The sequence below is a fragment of the Equus caballus genome, chromosome 4 (genome assembly GCF_041296265.1).
Source record: "Equus caballus isolate H_3958 breed thoroughbred chromosome 4, TB-T2T, whole genome shotgun sequence".
Lineage (NCBI taxonomy): Eukaryota > Metazoa > Chordata > Mammalia > Perissodactyla > Equidae > Equus > Equus caballus.
The window spans coordinates 30,521,965-30,539,379 of NC_091687.1; the positions used below are offsets into that span (position 1 = coordinate 30,521,965).

Consider the following 17,415-nt stretch of genomic DNA (forward strand, 5'->3'; position numbering starts at 1 on the left):
AATTGGAGCAGAAATTAGAGTGAGCCAAACAACTGTTGATTAACTATAAATCAAAATTAAAATCAAACAAATCCAAGGTCATGATAATCTTAAAAGGCATTTATGTGTACAGTGTTCTAAATTCCATTTCACAGAAGGGAAAGCAAAATTATCAGAATATGGTTCAATGATAACTTTTCCCCCTGAAATTGTGAGCCGGTTAGGTGACATTTGATGTGGAAACTGATGCTCCAAAGAAGAGAGACCAACTGTGAGAACAATGTTGCACGGGTTTTATATGCCACAGTTGTTCAAGATCTAGGGGGGGTGGCCTGGTTACCAACTGTGGAGCTGAGATCCTGTAGCTGCAGGGAAAGTAGGTTCTTTAACGATATCCATCTCAAGAGAGATGGAACAGATCTAAAGTGGCAGTAGTGCTCTTTTATTTAAAGAATAGTGTGGAACAGCTTGGGGACAGGACCCATGGGCAGGAGGAGCTGCTGCTGCAAATGTGGGTTGAGGGTAGGGCTAAATTTAAGGCATAGGTATGTGAGTTATCTCTTTACAAGACAAAGGTAAGAGTATGTAAAAACGTTGTTAAAATGGTATCAGTGCAGGTGGGGTCTGGTTATTGGGTGGTCTTATAACTTTTAGATAAGAATCAAACCGGATTAAGTAAATGCCAGAAGCCACCATCTTAAATATTATCTTCAGCTAAAGGCAAAGGAGGATGTTGGTGGGGGGGGGGGGGGGGGTCAGTTACATGAGGTTACCAGACAGTAAACAACTTAAGTCCTTGCCTTCCCCATTTATGTGAACGTCCTGATCATGCTCATGATTTTCCAAGGTACATAGAAATAGAGTTTGAAGATTCAAGCTGATGAATTAAGATAGCTGAGGAATATATAAATTATGTGCATAATATGGGGAACTATAAGTACTATTTAATAAGCCCTTAATCCCAGTGTATAACCTTGCAGTATTTGGGAAACTTAGAGCTAGAGTTTCAAGTTCATCTACCCACAGATTGCCCAACTGTAGAATGTTGTGACACCTGTATGAGGAACCGAAAACAAAGCCAATACTCTAAGGCTGCTTTAAAAAATAAAATCACCTCTCTAAGTGAGGAACTTTTGCAGATTTCTGAATTGGTTAGACCCTGAAGGTTTATTTCTTCAAGGGTTGGGAGGGGTTGTCCACACTCATCATTCCATTTTATGCTACTGCTTTTTAGCATGTGCTTTAGCATGTGCTTTTGCTGCACTTCAATTCCATTTCTGCAAAAAAAAATATTAATCCCCTGGCTTGTCCTTCTGGCTTGGAAGGCTTCTTCCCAGTCAGGGATGGGGTCAGGCCACAAACTGAGCTAGGGAAGGAAAACAAATGACATCCACCTTGGCGTGCTCCTTCTGGAGGAGTTTGCTAGATCTCTACCTGGAATTGGTGTTCTCTGCTAGGCCTTTGTCCAGATCCCTTTAGGCTGTAAAGTAGATTGGGCTTCACTTTTGTTTGGGCAACATTGTAAGTTTTTGCTAACTATTCATTCTTTTAAAATTCTTTTTAAGTACTGCAGTTCTTTTACAGTTTGATGAAATTTCAATATTATGTACTTTATATTCTCAGTTTAGAAATAAGTAAATAATAAAACCAAGATTTTGAATTAAAAAAAAGAGTAAATTTTGTTTCCAGGACTGGCTCTCCCTCTAGCTGCACGACCCTAGGTAAGTCATTACACTTTTCTCTTCTCTTTCTTTTGTTTGAAAATCAAAGAGGTGATTTTCTGAGACAAGTATTTCCAGGACTGCAGTGGTCCTATGTAACTGATTATAATTTCCTTGGAAAGTGTTCCCCTCTTTCATAAAATATCCTCCGGTATCTGCAATAAAGAGCAGGCAATGTTACTACTTTACTTTGTTTCTGAATAAATTCTGAGCTTTCCCCCCCCCCACCCTTCGGGGCCCCTTTGAATTCTTACTACCACATGTTTCTCTACAGTTCTTACTATTTCTGTCTCACGAGTCTGTTGCTTTTCTTTGTCAATAGCTATATCCCCCTCCCCCATCAAAGATAAAGAAACTTGCCGGGGGCCAGCCCAGTGGCACAGCTGTTAAGATCACACATGCTGCTTGGGTGGCCTGCGGTTCCCTGGTTCAGATCCAGGGTGTCAAGCCATGCTGTGGCAGGAGTCCCACATACAAAGTAGAGGAAGATGGGCACAGATGTTAGCTCAGGGCCAGTCTTCCTCAGCAAAAAGATGAGGATTTGTGGTGGATGTTATCTCAGAGCTAACTTTCCTAAAAAAATAAAAGAAACTTCCCCTGCTAAACTAGCCCCTTTCCACACTAACCTTCAATTCCATAGTAATTAGCATTTCAAGCCACTCTTATTTTAGCCTTTCATATTTTTTTATTGCAGTAGCATTGGATTATAACATTACAGCTTGCAGATGTAGATCATAATATATTTCAAATTCTGTGTAGATTACATCATATTCACCACCCAAAAACTAATTATAGTCCATCCCCTCACATGTGAGCCTACTCATCCCTTTTGCCCTCCCCCGTCCCCTGTTCCCCTACAGTAACCACTAATCCAATCTCTGTTGCTACGTGTTTGTTTGTCATCATTTTTATCTTCTACTGATGAGTGAGATCATATGATATTTGACTTTCTCCCTCTGACTTATTTCACTCAGCATAATACCCTCAAGGTCCATCTATGTTGTCATAAATGGCTGGATTTCATCATTTCTTATGGCTGAGTAGTGTTCCATTGCGTATATATACCACACCTTCTTTATCCATTTGTCCCTTGATGGGCACCCAGGTTGCTTCCAAGTCTTGGCTATTGTGGATAATGCTGCAATGAACATAGGGGTGCATTTGTGTTTTCAAGTTCTTTGGATAAATACCCAGCAGTGGAATAGTTGGATCATATGGTATGATCTTAATTTTCTGAGGAAACTCCATACTGCTTTCCATAGTGGCTGCACCAGTTTGCACACCCACCAGTGGTGTACGAGGGTCCCCTTCTCTCCACATCCTCTCCAACACTTGTTGTTTCCTGTCTTGTTAATTATAGCCATTCTGACCAGAGTGAGGTGATACTTCATTGTAGTTTTGATTTGCATTTCCCTGATAGCTAATGATGTTGAGCATCTTTTCATATGCCTGTTGGCCATCCGTATATCTTCTTTGGAGAAATCTCTCTTCAGATCTTTTGCCCATTTTTTAATTGGGTTGTTGGTTTTTTTGTTGTTGAGATGTATGAGTTCTTTATATATGTTGGAAATGAACCCCTTATCTGATATATGGTTTGCAAACATCTTCTCCCAATTGTTAGGTTGTCTTTTCGTTTTCTTGGTGGTTTCCTTTGCTGTGCAGAAGCTTTTTAGTTTGATGTAGTCCCATTTGTTCATTTTTCTTTTGTTTCCCTTGCCCAGTCAGACATGGTACTTGAAAATATGCTACTAAGACCGATGTCGAAGAGCATACTGCCTATGTTTTCTTCTAGAAGTCTCATGGTTTCAGGTCTTACATTCAAGTCTTTAATCCATTTTGAGTTGATTTTTGTGCATGGTGTAAGGGAATGGTCTACTTTCATTCTTTTGCATGTAGTTTTCCTGAGACCATTTCTTGAAGAGATTCTCCTTTCTCCATCGTATGCTCTTGGCTCCCTTGTCCATAAATGTGTGGGTTTATTTCTGGGCTCTCAATTCTGTTCCCTTATCTGTGTGTCTGTTTTTGTGCCAGTACCATGTTGTTTTGGTTACTATGGCTTTGTAGTATATTTTGAAATCAGGGAGTGTGATAACTCCAGCTTTGTTCTTTTTTCTCAGGAATCCTTTGGCTATTCAGGTTCTTTTGTTGTTCCATATACACTTTAGGATTCTTTGTTCTATTTCAGTGAAAATTGTTGTTGGAACTTTGATAGGGATTGTGTTGAATATATAGCTTGCTTTAGGAAGTATGGATATTTTAACTATGTTAATTCTTCCAATCCAAAAGCACAGAATATCTTTCCTTTTCTTTGTGTCTTCTTTGATTTCTTTCAACAATGTTTTATAGTTTTCAGTGTACATATCTTTCACATCTTTGGTTAAGTTTATTCCTAGGTATTTTATTCTTTTTGATGCAATTGTAAATGGGATTGTATTCTTAATTTCTCTTTCTGATACTTAGTTGTTAGTGTATAGAAGTGCAACCAATTTGGTATGTTGATTTTGCATCCTGTGACTTGGCTGTATTCATTTATTGTTTCTAAAAGTTTTTTAGTGGATTATTTAGGGTTTTCTATATATAAAATCATGTCATCTGCAAAGAGTGACAGTTTCACTTTTTTTTTTTTTCCAATTTGGGTCCCTTTCATTTCTTTTTCTTGCCTGATGGCTCTGGCTAGGACTTCCAATACTATGTTAAACAAGAGTGGTGAAAGTGGGCAACCTTGTCTGGTTCCTGTTCATAGAGGGATAGCTTTCAGTTTTTCTCTGTTGAGAATGATATTTGCTGTGGGTTTGTCCTTTATTGTCCTTTATTATGTTGAGGCATTTTCCTTCTATACCCATTTTATTTAGAGTTTTTATCATAAATTAGCCTTTCATATTTGAAAGTGGAGAGGCCATGCTCCTCTAGCCAAGCTTTGAAGGCCTGCATGAAAAGCAGATTGACCCCTGAATAGCCGCTTGCTCAGATCCTGCCCAGATGATGGCAGCATTCTCTTGTTTAAATAAGAGCTTTGCCCTTTATCCTACTTTTCTGGGCAACAATTAAATTAAATGTTCATTAGACGCAATAGAACAAAAGGGTCAAGCAGAATCAATATTGAAAATCTGCCCCTAAGTATCTTCTTATTACAAGTTATTTTGATACCTCCTTTTCTCTAATATGGATGTATTTATAGAACCTGCTTATATAACATTATAATGATGATTAAACAAGGTAAAATAGACCCCATAAAATAGAAAGCACTGAAGAGGCATTATCTATTGTTACCAAATCATCTTCAAATGTAATTAAAAACTTATTATGATAAAACATTTATCACTCTTGGGCTAGCAAAAGAAATCTGTATAATTCCATCTCTAAAAATTGCTAATGTTCTTACCACTTGAGAAATTATATTATTCTCTTGATAATAAATGCATAAACCTCTGCGAATCTACTAAGTGTCATGAGATTCTTGGGAATGTAAAAAAGAAGGGGTAAGAGTTAAAAGATTAGGAAACTGGAAAAATTGAACAAAGAAAGAGGAGATAAAGGAAACTCTGAACTTAGTTAAATGATTAGTAATGCAATGATGGAAGTGTTCATAAAATAGAAAAAAATAATATTCAAATTGGCAGGATTTAAAACTAGAAGAATGTAGAAAGATTAAGGAAAAATGAGCCAAAAGGCTCAGTAAATCTTGTTATATTTTCCAGAAGCTATTTGCACTTCTTACTTAACACTTTCAGATTCTTATTTCATGCTTGTCTTCCAGACTTGTCTGTATTTATAATGATGGTAGGGGCCAAGTTTTATTTATTGCCACTATCTAGCACTATCACTGTAAGTGATTGATAAATATGTGCTGGTGTAAAACAAAAGTGTTTCACAGAAGCCAGTAGAAATCACCTCCCCAAAACTACCACCAAAGGAATTTGGAGATATTATTATTTTAATAGTAAACAAAATGTAGAGATTGTAAAGTGATTATATTTTGGAATTGAGTAAAAATAAAAAAAATCTCCAAACAGGTAATTACTGATAGATTTACTTAACAAATATTTATCATGTAGTACTTAGCCAGCATTGAAGATAAATATGTGAAGAATTTAGACCCAGCCCATGTTCTCATGGAGCTTATAATCTAGTAGGAGAGACTCTTTCTATACGTGAATATATATGTACATATATATACACATAACAATTTAATTAACTGAGGTAAGTATTCTGAAATAGAATTGCATCATACTTTGAGATGTGTAACAGGATTGAGAGACTGGGGTGGGAAGAGCATTAATGACATTTAAGCTGAAGGATGAAGTAAGCATTAATCAGGCAAAAACCTGTAGGTGGGGGTATAATTCTAGCCAGAAAGAATAGCAGATGCAAAGACTTTGAGGAAGGGAAGAGCTTAGCCTATTTGCAGAATGGAAACAGTCTGATGCAGCAGGAATGTAGTGGGTGAAAGAAAAATAGGTGATGGAGGAATTGAACAGTCAAGGACAGTTCATATAGCTATTGGTAGGTCAATGGGAAATCATTAAAGAATTTTAAGCAGGAGAATAACAGTTATATTTTAAAATGTGTTCTCTGGAAATTGGATAGAAAATGGTTTGAAATATATATGGAGAAACATTTTGATATTATTGTGGTAATGAAGGTGAAAGAAAGTTGTGGTTGGGCTAAGGTGGAGCCACTGGAGATGGAGATATGTGAGTGATACAAGATATTTTTGAGAGGTAAAATTAATGTCCTGGTGTTTGGATAGACAGGGAGGCATAACACAGGTAAAAAGTGACTTTCTGGATTCTGGTTTGAGAAAACCAGATTGGTGTGCCTTTTATTGAGAAGAAGATTGAAGGAGTTGGAGGGATTCGCATTTACTTTTGGATACATTCAGTTTAGATGCTGAAAGCACATCCAAGCAGTGATGCCAAGTAGACAGCTGAAGTTTTGCTTTTGTCTCCATCAAGTACTTCAGTTCTTTCCCATCGAGCTGTTTTGCTGACATTTCAGCAAGTTCACCTGTAAGTTATGGCAGTAGAAAGATGCTGAAGCTCTTGAAAATGAGAAGCACATTGTAACATTTTAGACAGCAACATTAATATAGAGAAAGCTTTGCTTTTCCCTTTTACTTTGGGTCACAGGTAAGATATAATTGAGGGAGACAGCAAGTAAAATGAATGGAGAAGATAAAAGAATAAAAATGAGACATTGACTGTGAATGTAGAGGAGCTATACTCATGCTCCATGTTTCTTCATTTTAGGGTGACTCATTATACTTAGTGTTTACAAGTGGATTTGTGAAATACAAATGGTTGTGACTAAGAAGGAAAGAGGCTAATAAAGAATAATGCTTTAGATCTTTTTGTTGACATCCCCTCCAGGGACATGTAAACACCTCCTGAAAACTTTCCCAGCTCCCCTCCAAGTTTTTTTTTATTCTTTTCTTCCATTTCCTTTTTGTTTTGTGTTACAACTATTATTTGTCTTTTTGTTCCCTTAGTTCTCCAACTTCCAAAGCTGGGAATTTCAGCAGCTAAGGGGATACTGTGAAGGCTAGTAAGATAGGAAAAAATTAGGCTACTTCATCTTTTTTGTTTTCAGCTTTGGGTTGTAAAATACTACCACCTTCATATTTTTTGTTATGAATTTTGATTTTATATTAATAATATGATATGAAAGCTCAAGTGGATGTTACACGTAGGTCAAGAAAAATATGCCTCAACTCCTCCTGTCTGAATTTTACTCAAAATGAGTATTAAAGAGCAAATCATGTAAAAAAGATTGATCTGAGAAAATTTGCCAAATGGAAAGATTGCTGGGAGATGTTTTGTCAAGAAGAAAAATGATTGTAGATTATAAAAGACAATAGAAATCTCAAACTATGTATTTACTACCGTTTCTCATTTAGGAAATAAATATGTAAATCGTTTTCTTGGACTGCATTTAAGCAGAACTCTTCCGCTAAAGGTGTAAATATTGTCTCCATAATTTTAAGGGGGTTCTATAGTACAGTAAATTTGAGGAATACGCCATATCATGCTCCCTCATGGAGCTTCAAAATGTACACGAACATCCAAAGGCTCTTGACAATGCTGCACAAAGTGACCTATACAAAGCATCCCAGCATCTCTAAAACTTATTCAAGCCCTGAACATTTTGTTCTTCTCAGCACAATTTTTAAGTATCTGTTCCACAAGAGACCAGTTTGGGTCAAACTTACCTAAGTCAGTGAAGAAATATTTGCTATTTTAAGACATGACCATAGTAAGACATTCTAGATTTTCTTATTCATTTATGTATTCTGTAACTTTCAGAATTAGGGAGTTCTACCTGGTACCTAAATTATCTGACTGAAATATTAATCTTATTTTTCCCAAATTCTTAGTTTCTTAACCAGAAGGACCTACGAATTTCCTCTCAGGATGACCCTTTGAACAACCAAAGAAAGATATTAAATCATAGTGTACCTTCTCTTCTCACCCTAAAGATCCTTAATCACTTTTATTATTGCGTAGTATCAAATTTCCACTTATTAAATTATTCATTATTTTTCTTTTATAGGCTATAAAATCTTTGTTTTAGAGTATGATCTTATATGCTAAATTATTACCACATTTGGATTTTGGCCACTTAAAAAATCAGAGGTCAGAAAACTGGACAATATTTTTGTAAAATTTTACAAATATATATACATAAAAAAGAAAATCCATCTGACTTTCCTTCACTTCATTTCATTGCAACATATTACCCAAGTCAGCTCCTCTCAGTTAAGAAAACTCATAAAATGAAAATCTTTTGCTAATTGAGTAACAATATTGTGAAACTTCTCAAAGCACAGCAGATGGCATATTTGCACATAAGTAATGAGTAGACCATTCTTGACTCAGAATTTTTTTGCAGTAATTAATACAATCCTTTTCCCCTAAATGTTATGACATCAAGGTTTCATGGAAGAAACTCAGATGGGAAAATGTTCAGCGACACAATCAAAAATGTATTAGCTTGTATGAAGTAAACACCTGTATCCACTAGCAAACTAAATCTAATTTTCCATTGTTATTTTTAATACATTTACAAATATAAATGTATAAACTCTTTAAAGTTACTAATTCTTCTCTTTTCAAGCTGCATGCTTTAGTGTATGAAATACAATAAGCCATTTAAAAGTAGTGCCACTTATTAATTCAAATCTAAATAATGCAATTAAATATAAATCTCTAAAATTCTTAACCATCAGTAAGAGCTGTGCAAGTTTTACAAAAATTACAAATCTCTGGGTAATACTGATAAGACTTCAAAAAGTGAATGGCTTATAAAACGTCAATAATTATAAAATATATATAGGGTATCATGATGAATAAATAAAGAATAAACAAATACTAATAACAAAACATTGCTGATGTCTCCAGGAGCTCAAATTGAGTAGAGGTAGATTGCACATGAAAAACAAAGCAGAATAAAACAAAACAAATCTCAAGCAGTCATAGGTAGGTAGACTGTTATAACAAGTGAAAAGAATGCATCAGTAACCCAGCAGTTGGCTAAGGAAGTCATGATTTCTAGGTAAAGATGTTGAGGATGAATTCACAAGGAAAATTATAAGACATTTGAAGGCTTCCAGGTGTTAAAGAAAAGCCTGAAGTTCGCAGGAACTGTTTGAACACAAGCATGAAGATTAAGTGTGAAGGTGTGTTCAAAATGATGAAAGTGAAGTGATGAGTGTTCAGTATCTAGGGGAGATGAGGGCCCAAAGTTAGTTTGGAGTTAGACAGTATGTCAGATTGATAGGTTTTGTTTTGTATTGTTTGATGTAGTTCACTTTAAAGGATAAATATACATATGAACAATGTATAACCTCACAAATCTTTTGAATTATATGAAGTTAAAAGTGTCTTTCTTTTGCCCAGAATTTTCTGTCTTGCTTAGACTTCCTTTAGGTAATAACATATTTTTCATAGTACTGTAAACTTTACCCAAATTACTACAAATATTCTTTTTATCTTGAAATTACTTTTAAATTTCAGCTTTCCCAAACAACACATGCAGTTGAGATATTTGTAAATGTAAGGGACAAAAGAAAAACAGACTGTTTAGAATAAGACTTTTAATCTGAATTTTACATGAAAGGGTTGTAATTTTGTAAAATGATACAGAAAGCATTTTTAGGATTATAGAGATTAAAAGTGGTGCCCACAGATTAAAGATGGCGCCTGTATAGGAAATTAATGAAATAGAATGGCAATAAAACTCGTGGACTAAAATGTTGAGGAAATGCAAACCAAGTGATTCTATTCAGGGCATTGACAAATGATGACATATTAAAGCATTAGAATTTATAAGAGTAAATAAATAAACTATATTAAGAAACCAACAAAAATATTGTCCAAGTTTTATTTATCAGCCCTCAGATATTTTTCACATAGCTTGCTCTCTTACTTAATTGAGGACCCTGTTCAAATACCATTTCTTTTTTTTTTTAAGATTTTATTTTTCCTTTTTTCTCCCCAAAGCCCCCCGGTACACAGTTGGGTATCTTTAGTTGTAGGTCCTTCTAGTTGTGGCATGTGGGACACCGCCTCGGCATAGCCTGATGAGTGGTGCCATGTCCGCGCCCAGGATTCGAACTGGCGAAACCCCGGGCCACCGAAGCAGAGAGTGCAAACTTAATGACTCGGCCACGGGGCTGGCCCCCCAAATACCATTTCTTAAAGAAGCTTTTCAGAGCTACTCTACTTAGGATAGCAGAACATAGGTTTAGAATGGAATAGAGTTCTAGAAAAGAGAGAGGAAAAGTAAAAATTTAGAAAAATCAAGTCAATATATTTGAAATATTCTTACTGACACCAGAAATGAATAAGTGCATATATTCTGTTTGGATCATAATCATTAAGAAGATCAGATATTTTATCATGGGCTCTAGAATTAGATACATTAATCATCACTTGAGATAAGTATCTATGCCAGAAAAATTAGTAGAACAGCCTTTTTGGGGGAAAAGCAGTCTAATATAACTTTAAATAATCAATGCTGTTACAGAGCTCTTTTGGTTAGATCAATTCATAATTAGTTCTTCCAATCTTGCTTCCAATTTGAATTAAATGAGTCTACTTGATTCATATTATTTTGAATTTAATGCATATTTTTAAGATATACTCCACATTGATTAATTGAATCATTTACAATCACTTTTGAAATATATAGTGATATATGGGGCCAGCCCAGTGGCATAGTGGTTAAATTTGCGTGCTCCACTTCAGTGGCCTGGGGTTTGCCAGTTCAGATCCCAGGGGAGGACCTATGCACTGGTTATCAAGCCATACTGCAGCAGGTGTCCCACATATAAAATAGAGGAAGATGGGCACAGATGTTAGCAGAGGGCCAATCTTCCTCAGCAAAAAAGAGGAGAATTTGCAGCAGATCTTAGCTCAGGGCTAATCTTCCTAAAAGAAAAAAATAAGATAAGAAATATATAGTGATATGATAAAGGAATTTGAGTGATCATTCGTGACAATACTTTGTATATATTATAAAATTACATCATAGCACCATTCTAGCAAATATGACAAATGACTGAATAATTATATTTTACAGTGGAAGAAATCAAAGTGTGTAGAGATTAACAGTATACTGAATACCACTGATATTGCCTTGGATAGATATTGGAAGAAAATAATGATTTTTTTGTCTTAGTTCTATAAACAGGTTATATGACACTTCTTGCAACAAGGTACATGTCCTTTCTGTGAATGAGATAATTGTTGTTTTCTGCATTAAGCCCTAGAGTAGATTCAAATATGTCCATGTAAATAACTATAAGAAGGGAAACGTTTTGATAAAATATTTTATTATTATTAAGAATAATAACAATATAATCATGGTTATAAAAATAACTTTATTAACTACAGAAACTTTATATACAAGTCCTAACCACAGTATTCTCTTTTTGGGTAAGCATCCAACTATACCACTCAATAGATAGCTTATCAATTTCCTATTTACACATAAGACTAACAGTCATAATATCCACAGTATTCCATTTTCAGTTTCCTAAAGACAAAAACTTTCTGTGCAAATGGAAATGAACCTACTTAAAATTACAATGTCAAGATTTACAGGGTCCAGAGAATTTTAACATTTTTTATTAGTAAATTCTTAGTTCAAAATTCATTTGAAAGATAACTTCTTTTTGGACCTTACTGTGAAAAGTAATTTATTCACACAAAGATTGTGTCTTTTTATTCAAATTAATTTTATTTTTCAAATGAGTTTGTCCTTAAATATGGAATATAATTGATTGAAAGTAGCTATCTTTTGAATCTCAGTAAATCAGTTTAAAACTTTTTAGTGTGAGAGTTTATTAAAATTCTATACCTTATGATCTCTATATTGCAATACCAGTATTTCTTTTTTAAAAAAATATTTAGAAGCAACAAGAAAATGCCTGACAGCAATTTCTCACTTCTTGACAGTGTTTTTTTCCCAAGAGAATGTTGTGGCTATAAGATTCACTTTGTACAGTACCATTGGTACCAACAAGAACTATTCACAGGAATAAGTGAAATACAGTTTTGCTATCACATGCCATTATTGTTATTTTTCTTGCTTTTCAGTGTCTCACATTTGTCATAGTTTGAAACACTTAGATAGCAAGCAAGAGCCTGTTAATACTAGAGATTGACTCAGTATAAACTATTTCACTGAGGACCTGCCCACAGCAAATAGGTAAAAGTCATTATATATTTTACAATAAAATTAAAGCAGTATACAAAAGGAATATCATCCTTTCTGCACGGCAGAGGCATTATGACAAATATTTTAATTTTACATTACTATTCCTGGTAGACATAAGAAAATGTCCACAGTTATAACAGCATATAGCCATTATTCAAACAGCCAAAAAAAAAAAAAAATAGCATTGAAAACTTCTAATTTAAAAGATCCTTTTGTCCATCACTCAAAATGAAACGGATTTTTGGATATTTGGATTTTTCACTTTTGTAGTTTATTAAGAAAAGAATGCCCAGGAAATAGTATCTTCTACCAGAGAAAAATGCATGATTATATCCTGTCTTACCACCTAAGGTAACATGGATCTTGTTCATCTTGCTTTCATTGTCGATTCCACCGGTCTCCTTCTATTACAAAGGAAACTTCCCAAAGAAAGAAATGCTTTGTACACCAACTATGACGGTTTATTGGTGGTCTTGTTTTTACTCTTTAATAAAGCGGAAAACATTGAGTTCAAAATGTCTGAGAAGTTAGCTGCATCTTGTATCTAGGTAATCCCTATCTCTCTTTCCATGGAATTTTAGAGGAAAAGACATGAACAAAGTATTTTAAAATGCGACTATTTAAAAATGTTACAATTTTATAAATTTTTACAAATATCATTAATATGTGACAATAAAATTTTGCTGGCAAGAAGAAACTGAAAAATACTTTAATATTTGGGTAATATGCCTTTGAAATTTATGTGTGTTTTTATTAAAATGGTATACTGATAAGGGAAAGAGGAATATAATCAGATAAGATGGTGTGGACTGGCAACTCGTTGGATCTCTGTTTTCATTGTTTCTTAATACCAGCACATATCTTATTACAAAAAAATGTGGCACAAATTGGATAAGCATCTCTGGATTTGCTGCCCTAGACTCTTGAACTAAGCTCTTGGATAAACTTAAAACCACTCTACTCAAGATTGAATAGTGTCCTATAGAGCTTTCAGAGCATCGTCTTTATCCCTGGCCTTAATAGAGATCACTCAAGAGAAACACATAAGAGAAAGAATATTGGATTTGAATCATTCAAATAATTATTTTTAAAGATCTTTTATACAGGAAGATTTTGTGAAAATTCAGAGCCTATCCTATTACTCTGTTATTTCATTCCTTGACAAATGCATGATCTTCAGCTAATCATGACAAATACAATAATAAGTATGGTAATTTGCTATTATCATACAAAACATGAAATTTGAATGAATATCTCCCGTGGCATTAGAAAAGATCTATGTAAAGAAAGTAAGGTAAAATGAAGATATCTTGATAAAATATCTCATTCAGCAGATTCAACTTTACTTTAAAAAATAATTGAATACAGAGTTTACAAAAGCTAGTTCCTTTCCTTTCCTGTTTTACATTTGTTTCTTCTTTTACTGGAGTAAAGTTTTATTAAGCTAAAAGACTTCCTGGGTGAGAAAAGTATTTTGATTTTTTTCTCCAATATATACTTTAATGCATAATTTACTGAAGGGCTACTTAGAAATCTTTGGAGACAAATGGAAATTTTCTTCTTATATATAAAAAAATTTAAAGAGGGTGAACTCCAAGCCAATCACAGCAGCAAGCCTTACTGTTAACATTCTTAAAAAATTTTAAATACCGAAACATTTTAAAGCTTCACTTGGAACAGTTATCTAAGAACTTAAAAAATACTTTAGGGAAATAGATCTAAAAATATCTTGCATAAATAAGTGGCCCTAAATTTGGAGGGAAGAAATAATACTAATACACATATCACCCTCTTCCCTTTAAGAATTAGAAACTACACAAAATAACTAGGTTGATAAATATATGTAAACATCTAAATTAGGTTTTTATTTAACTTTGTGGGTCATGGCCACACCTTCAGTGCCAACCAGTAAAGGTCATCTGCAAATTATGTACGGAGGATGAGCTAGTCACTTCTACTGTGCACTTTTTCTTAATATTTCTATTTTTTTCTTAAGGAAAAACTATAGGTACTCATCTTCAGATTATTTAGGGGTAACATTAGATACACCACAATTTGAACTCTAGTGCAAGTACACGTGTACCAGGCATGTGCATATGGGTACATGATTTCGAAAAAAGTTACATGTACTAGTATTATAGGATACACAATAAGGAGAAATGAACGAAATATAAGGTACGGCATATGAGAGGTAATATAATTTGATAGAGAGTTACAATTTAAGGACACAGGTATAAATTGTTTCTGTGAGGTTAAAATAACGTTTAACTTATGATTTATTCACTATTAAAAAACTAACCTTGGAAAGCAGCATAGAGAGATTAATTGATCTTTTCCATTAAATCTTTCATCATCTAGCAATTACACCTTTGCATTTTTTAATCCATTCAAGTATCTTCAGGAGATATGTTACTGCACTTGCATGTACCTTAATTCACTTCAACATTTACAAAATAACACTGACAAACAAAACAACAGAAAACACCCATAAATATTAATGAGTATCTTAACAAACATGACACTCAAGTAGTTGTCTTAGGATTAAGTGACATTTTAATTCCATGTTCTGCAAAATCTTCATGTAAAAGAAAGTTGTATTGATGGAAGCTTCTGACATGGTTACATCAGCTACAACTGTGGTACCTTATATGTTAATATAATTTTGTGTATCCATTTTGCATAATATGCTACTCGGACAAAAATACCAGGACGATTTGGAATGGCACATCCACGACCAGGAACAATGACACCAAGAACCATTCTCATTTTATGTTGTTCACAAACAAGTGGGCCACCATAATCCCCCTAGGAAGAAGACATGCAACAATACAACAAAAAAAGTCTTATTTTAGAAATAAAAATTAATAATTCATTAACATTTCCTATATAGATTCCTACATGTATCTCAAAGGTACATAAATACAGAAAAGAGTAACTGCAACTAAAATATGAAGACATAAAATTGATGTACTAGACCATTGGTTGCCTTCTGTTAAATTACCCAAGTGAGACAGAGATAAGTACAGAAGTTCAAAGTGTTTTATCATGTGTAGTATTCATTTAAGAATGACTTGTCTTTTCCAAAATATTCACTCATCTTTCAAAATAGATTTTGCCTTTGTTGAATGCAGACTAATTAACACAAAACCATTGACAACTATTTATGAAAGTAGATTTTATATTTATTTTTATTTACTTCTGACGTTCAAAATATGTTCAATATAGAAAATTTGAAAATGTAGAAAAATACAAGAACAAATAAAACTCTACCTATAATCACACAGTTTTAACGTCTAAACTACATTAAATTTTCTCTTATGTTTAAAGGTCTTTTTTTTCCCTTCCTCCAATCCTGCCCCAGAAAGATCTTAACAAGTTAAATAAAAACTTGTGGTTGATAAAATAATTCTATTTACTTTTTGGAAATTGCCTTTCCAAGCATAAAGAAGGAATGCTCCTTTACTTACTGTTGATATTAGTTGTTAATATAGTTGTATTTATATTTATACCCCTCTTTGTGGGAGGTAGCCTATGATTCTTGGCATTTCTTGTATGGTAACCCTGTTGTATCATGAGATATACATAGGTGGTAGATAGATGAAAGATGAATAGATAGATTGATAGGTTGATTTATGTACATTTTAATATACATATATATTTACACATATTGTTACACTGTTACATTACAAATGTGCTGCATCACTTTCATGTACCATGTAGCCTCCTAAGATTGCAATGACTGGCTTTTGGCATCCTTAAATGAAGAAGAGTGTTTGGAACTATCTTAACATTTCCCCAACAGTGATGTGATGAGATAGAACTAAACTACTGAAAAATTGTCTTCTGTAATAAAGGTGGAAAGAAGACAGCTATCAACATTTCACGATGGGGAAAATCAAGGAGGGGGTGAAGTAGAAGATAAAACAGTAAGGAAAAATAGTTTATTCTAAGAGACTTAATATAAGCTATACCACATGAGTTAAGAAATCTGACTTTTAAATAAATGAACCAGTGATTACTGATGCAAACTCTTCAAAGAAATTCACTTTGGGAGACTATCACTAAAGGTGATGCTGTTGCTATAATACAAACATTTGAGAGATTTCTTTTTCAGGAGTTTAGATTTCTGTGGTTTCAGTGATTATATTACCCTGTTTTAAATATCAGTGATATAAAAAGACATTCTGAAGGATAAATGCATTTTTGAGAAGTGGCAGAATCAATTTGAAGTTGTCTGGTCAATATGGATAAAAAATAACAAATACATGATAGTGTGATAAATACTTCAATGTTAAAGTTAGGTATCTAAGATTATATAGATAATAAACCGGATTACAGGCTATTCCTGAAGAGTAGTTGCCAAAGAATTTTTAGTAACGGCAGTAGGGTTGGGTTAAGTGCATAGCTTCCTAAATGATCTCAAAGATTGGGTCTATCTCAAAACTTCATACTTACAGGGCTCTCAGGGAAAGAGAAGAGAGTACAGGAGAAAGAAAGAAGAAGGAAGGAAGGAAGGAAGGAAGAAAAAAGTAGTAGATTTTTCACTTGTTATAAGGAACACAGTAATACCAATTTACTGGAAAGCACCAAATTTGAAAGTGGTTATAAACACATAATCTGTTTCCAACCATATCACTTTAAAGCAGTTCTAAAAACTCTAACTTACTAAAGGTTTTCTTTTCAGGAATAAATCTCAGAGCAATATATATAACACATGCATTTCAATACATATTTATGCTCCATATTTAAGGCATTTTCCTACATGTCAAAAGATATTTCACATTATTGAACTTATTCCATGCTTTGAGACACACGGTGTTTTACAATTCCGCAGCTCCCAGGCTTGGAGAGCATGTCTTTTACATTCAAAATAAATCTAAAATAACAGTGTAACAGCTTGTCTATGTAAAATAAGGATAGGAATCCTGCCAAGTTGAAAGAACAGTTGCCTAACAGATGAAATGTCCTAGCTCTTAAAGTCACAAACTTTGACCTT

The 17,415-nt window shown here is 33.9% G+C and overlaps 1 protein-coding gene across 7 annotated transcripts in view; it reads right to left on the reverse strand.

Moving 5' to 3' along the window:
- Positions 1 to 11,560: 11,560 nt before the first annotated feature.
- The window catches only part of HGF (hepatocyte growth factor), a 75,039-nt gene continuing 69,184 nt past the window's right edge, over positions 11,561 to 17,415 (reverse strand). For all 7 annotated transcript variants that reach the window (XM_070264456.1, XM_070264454.1, XM_070264457.1 and 4 more), the window contains one exon: positions 11,561 to 15,224. In XM_070264456.1, coding sequence (XP_070120557.1) covers positions 15,048 to 15,224 — 177 coding nt within the window. In that variant the 3' untranslated portion in view covers positions 11,561 to 15,047. The remainder of the gene's footprint in view (positions 15,225 to 17,415) is intronic.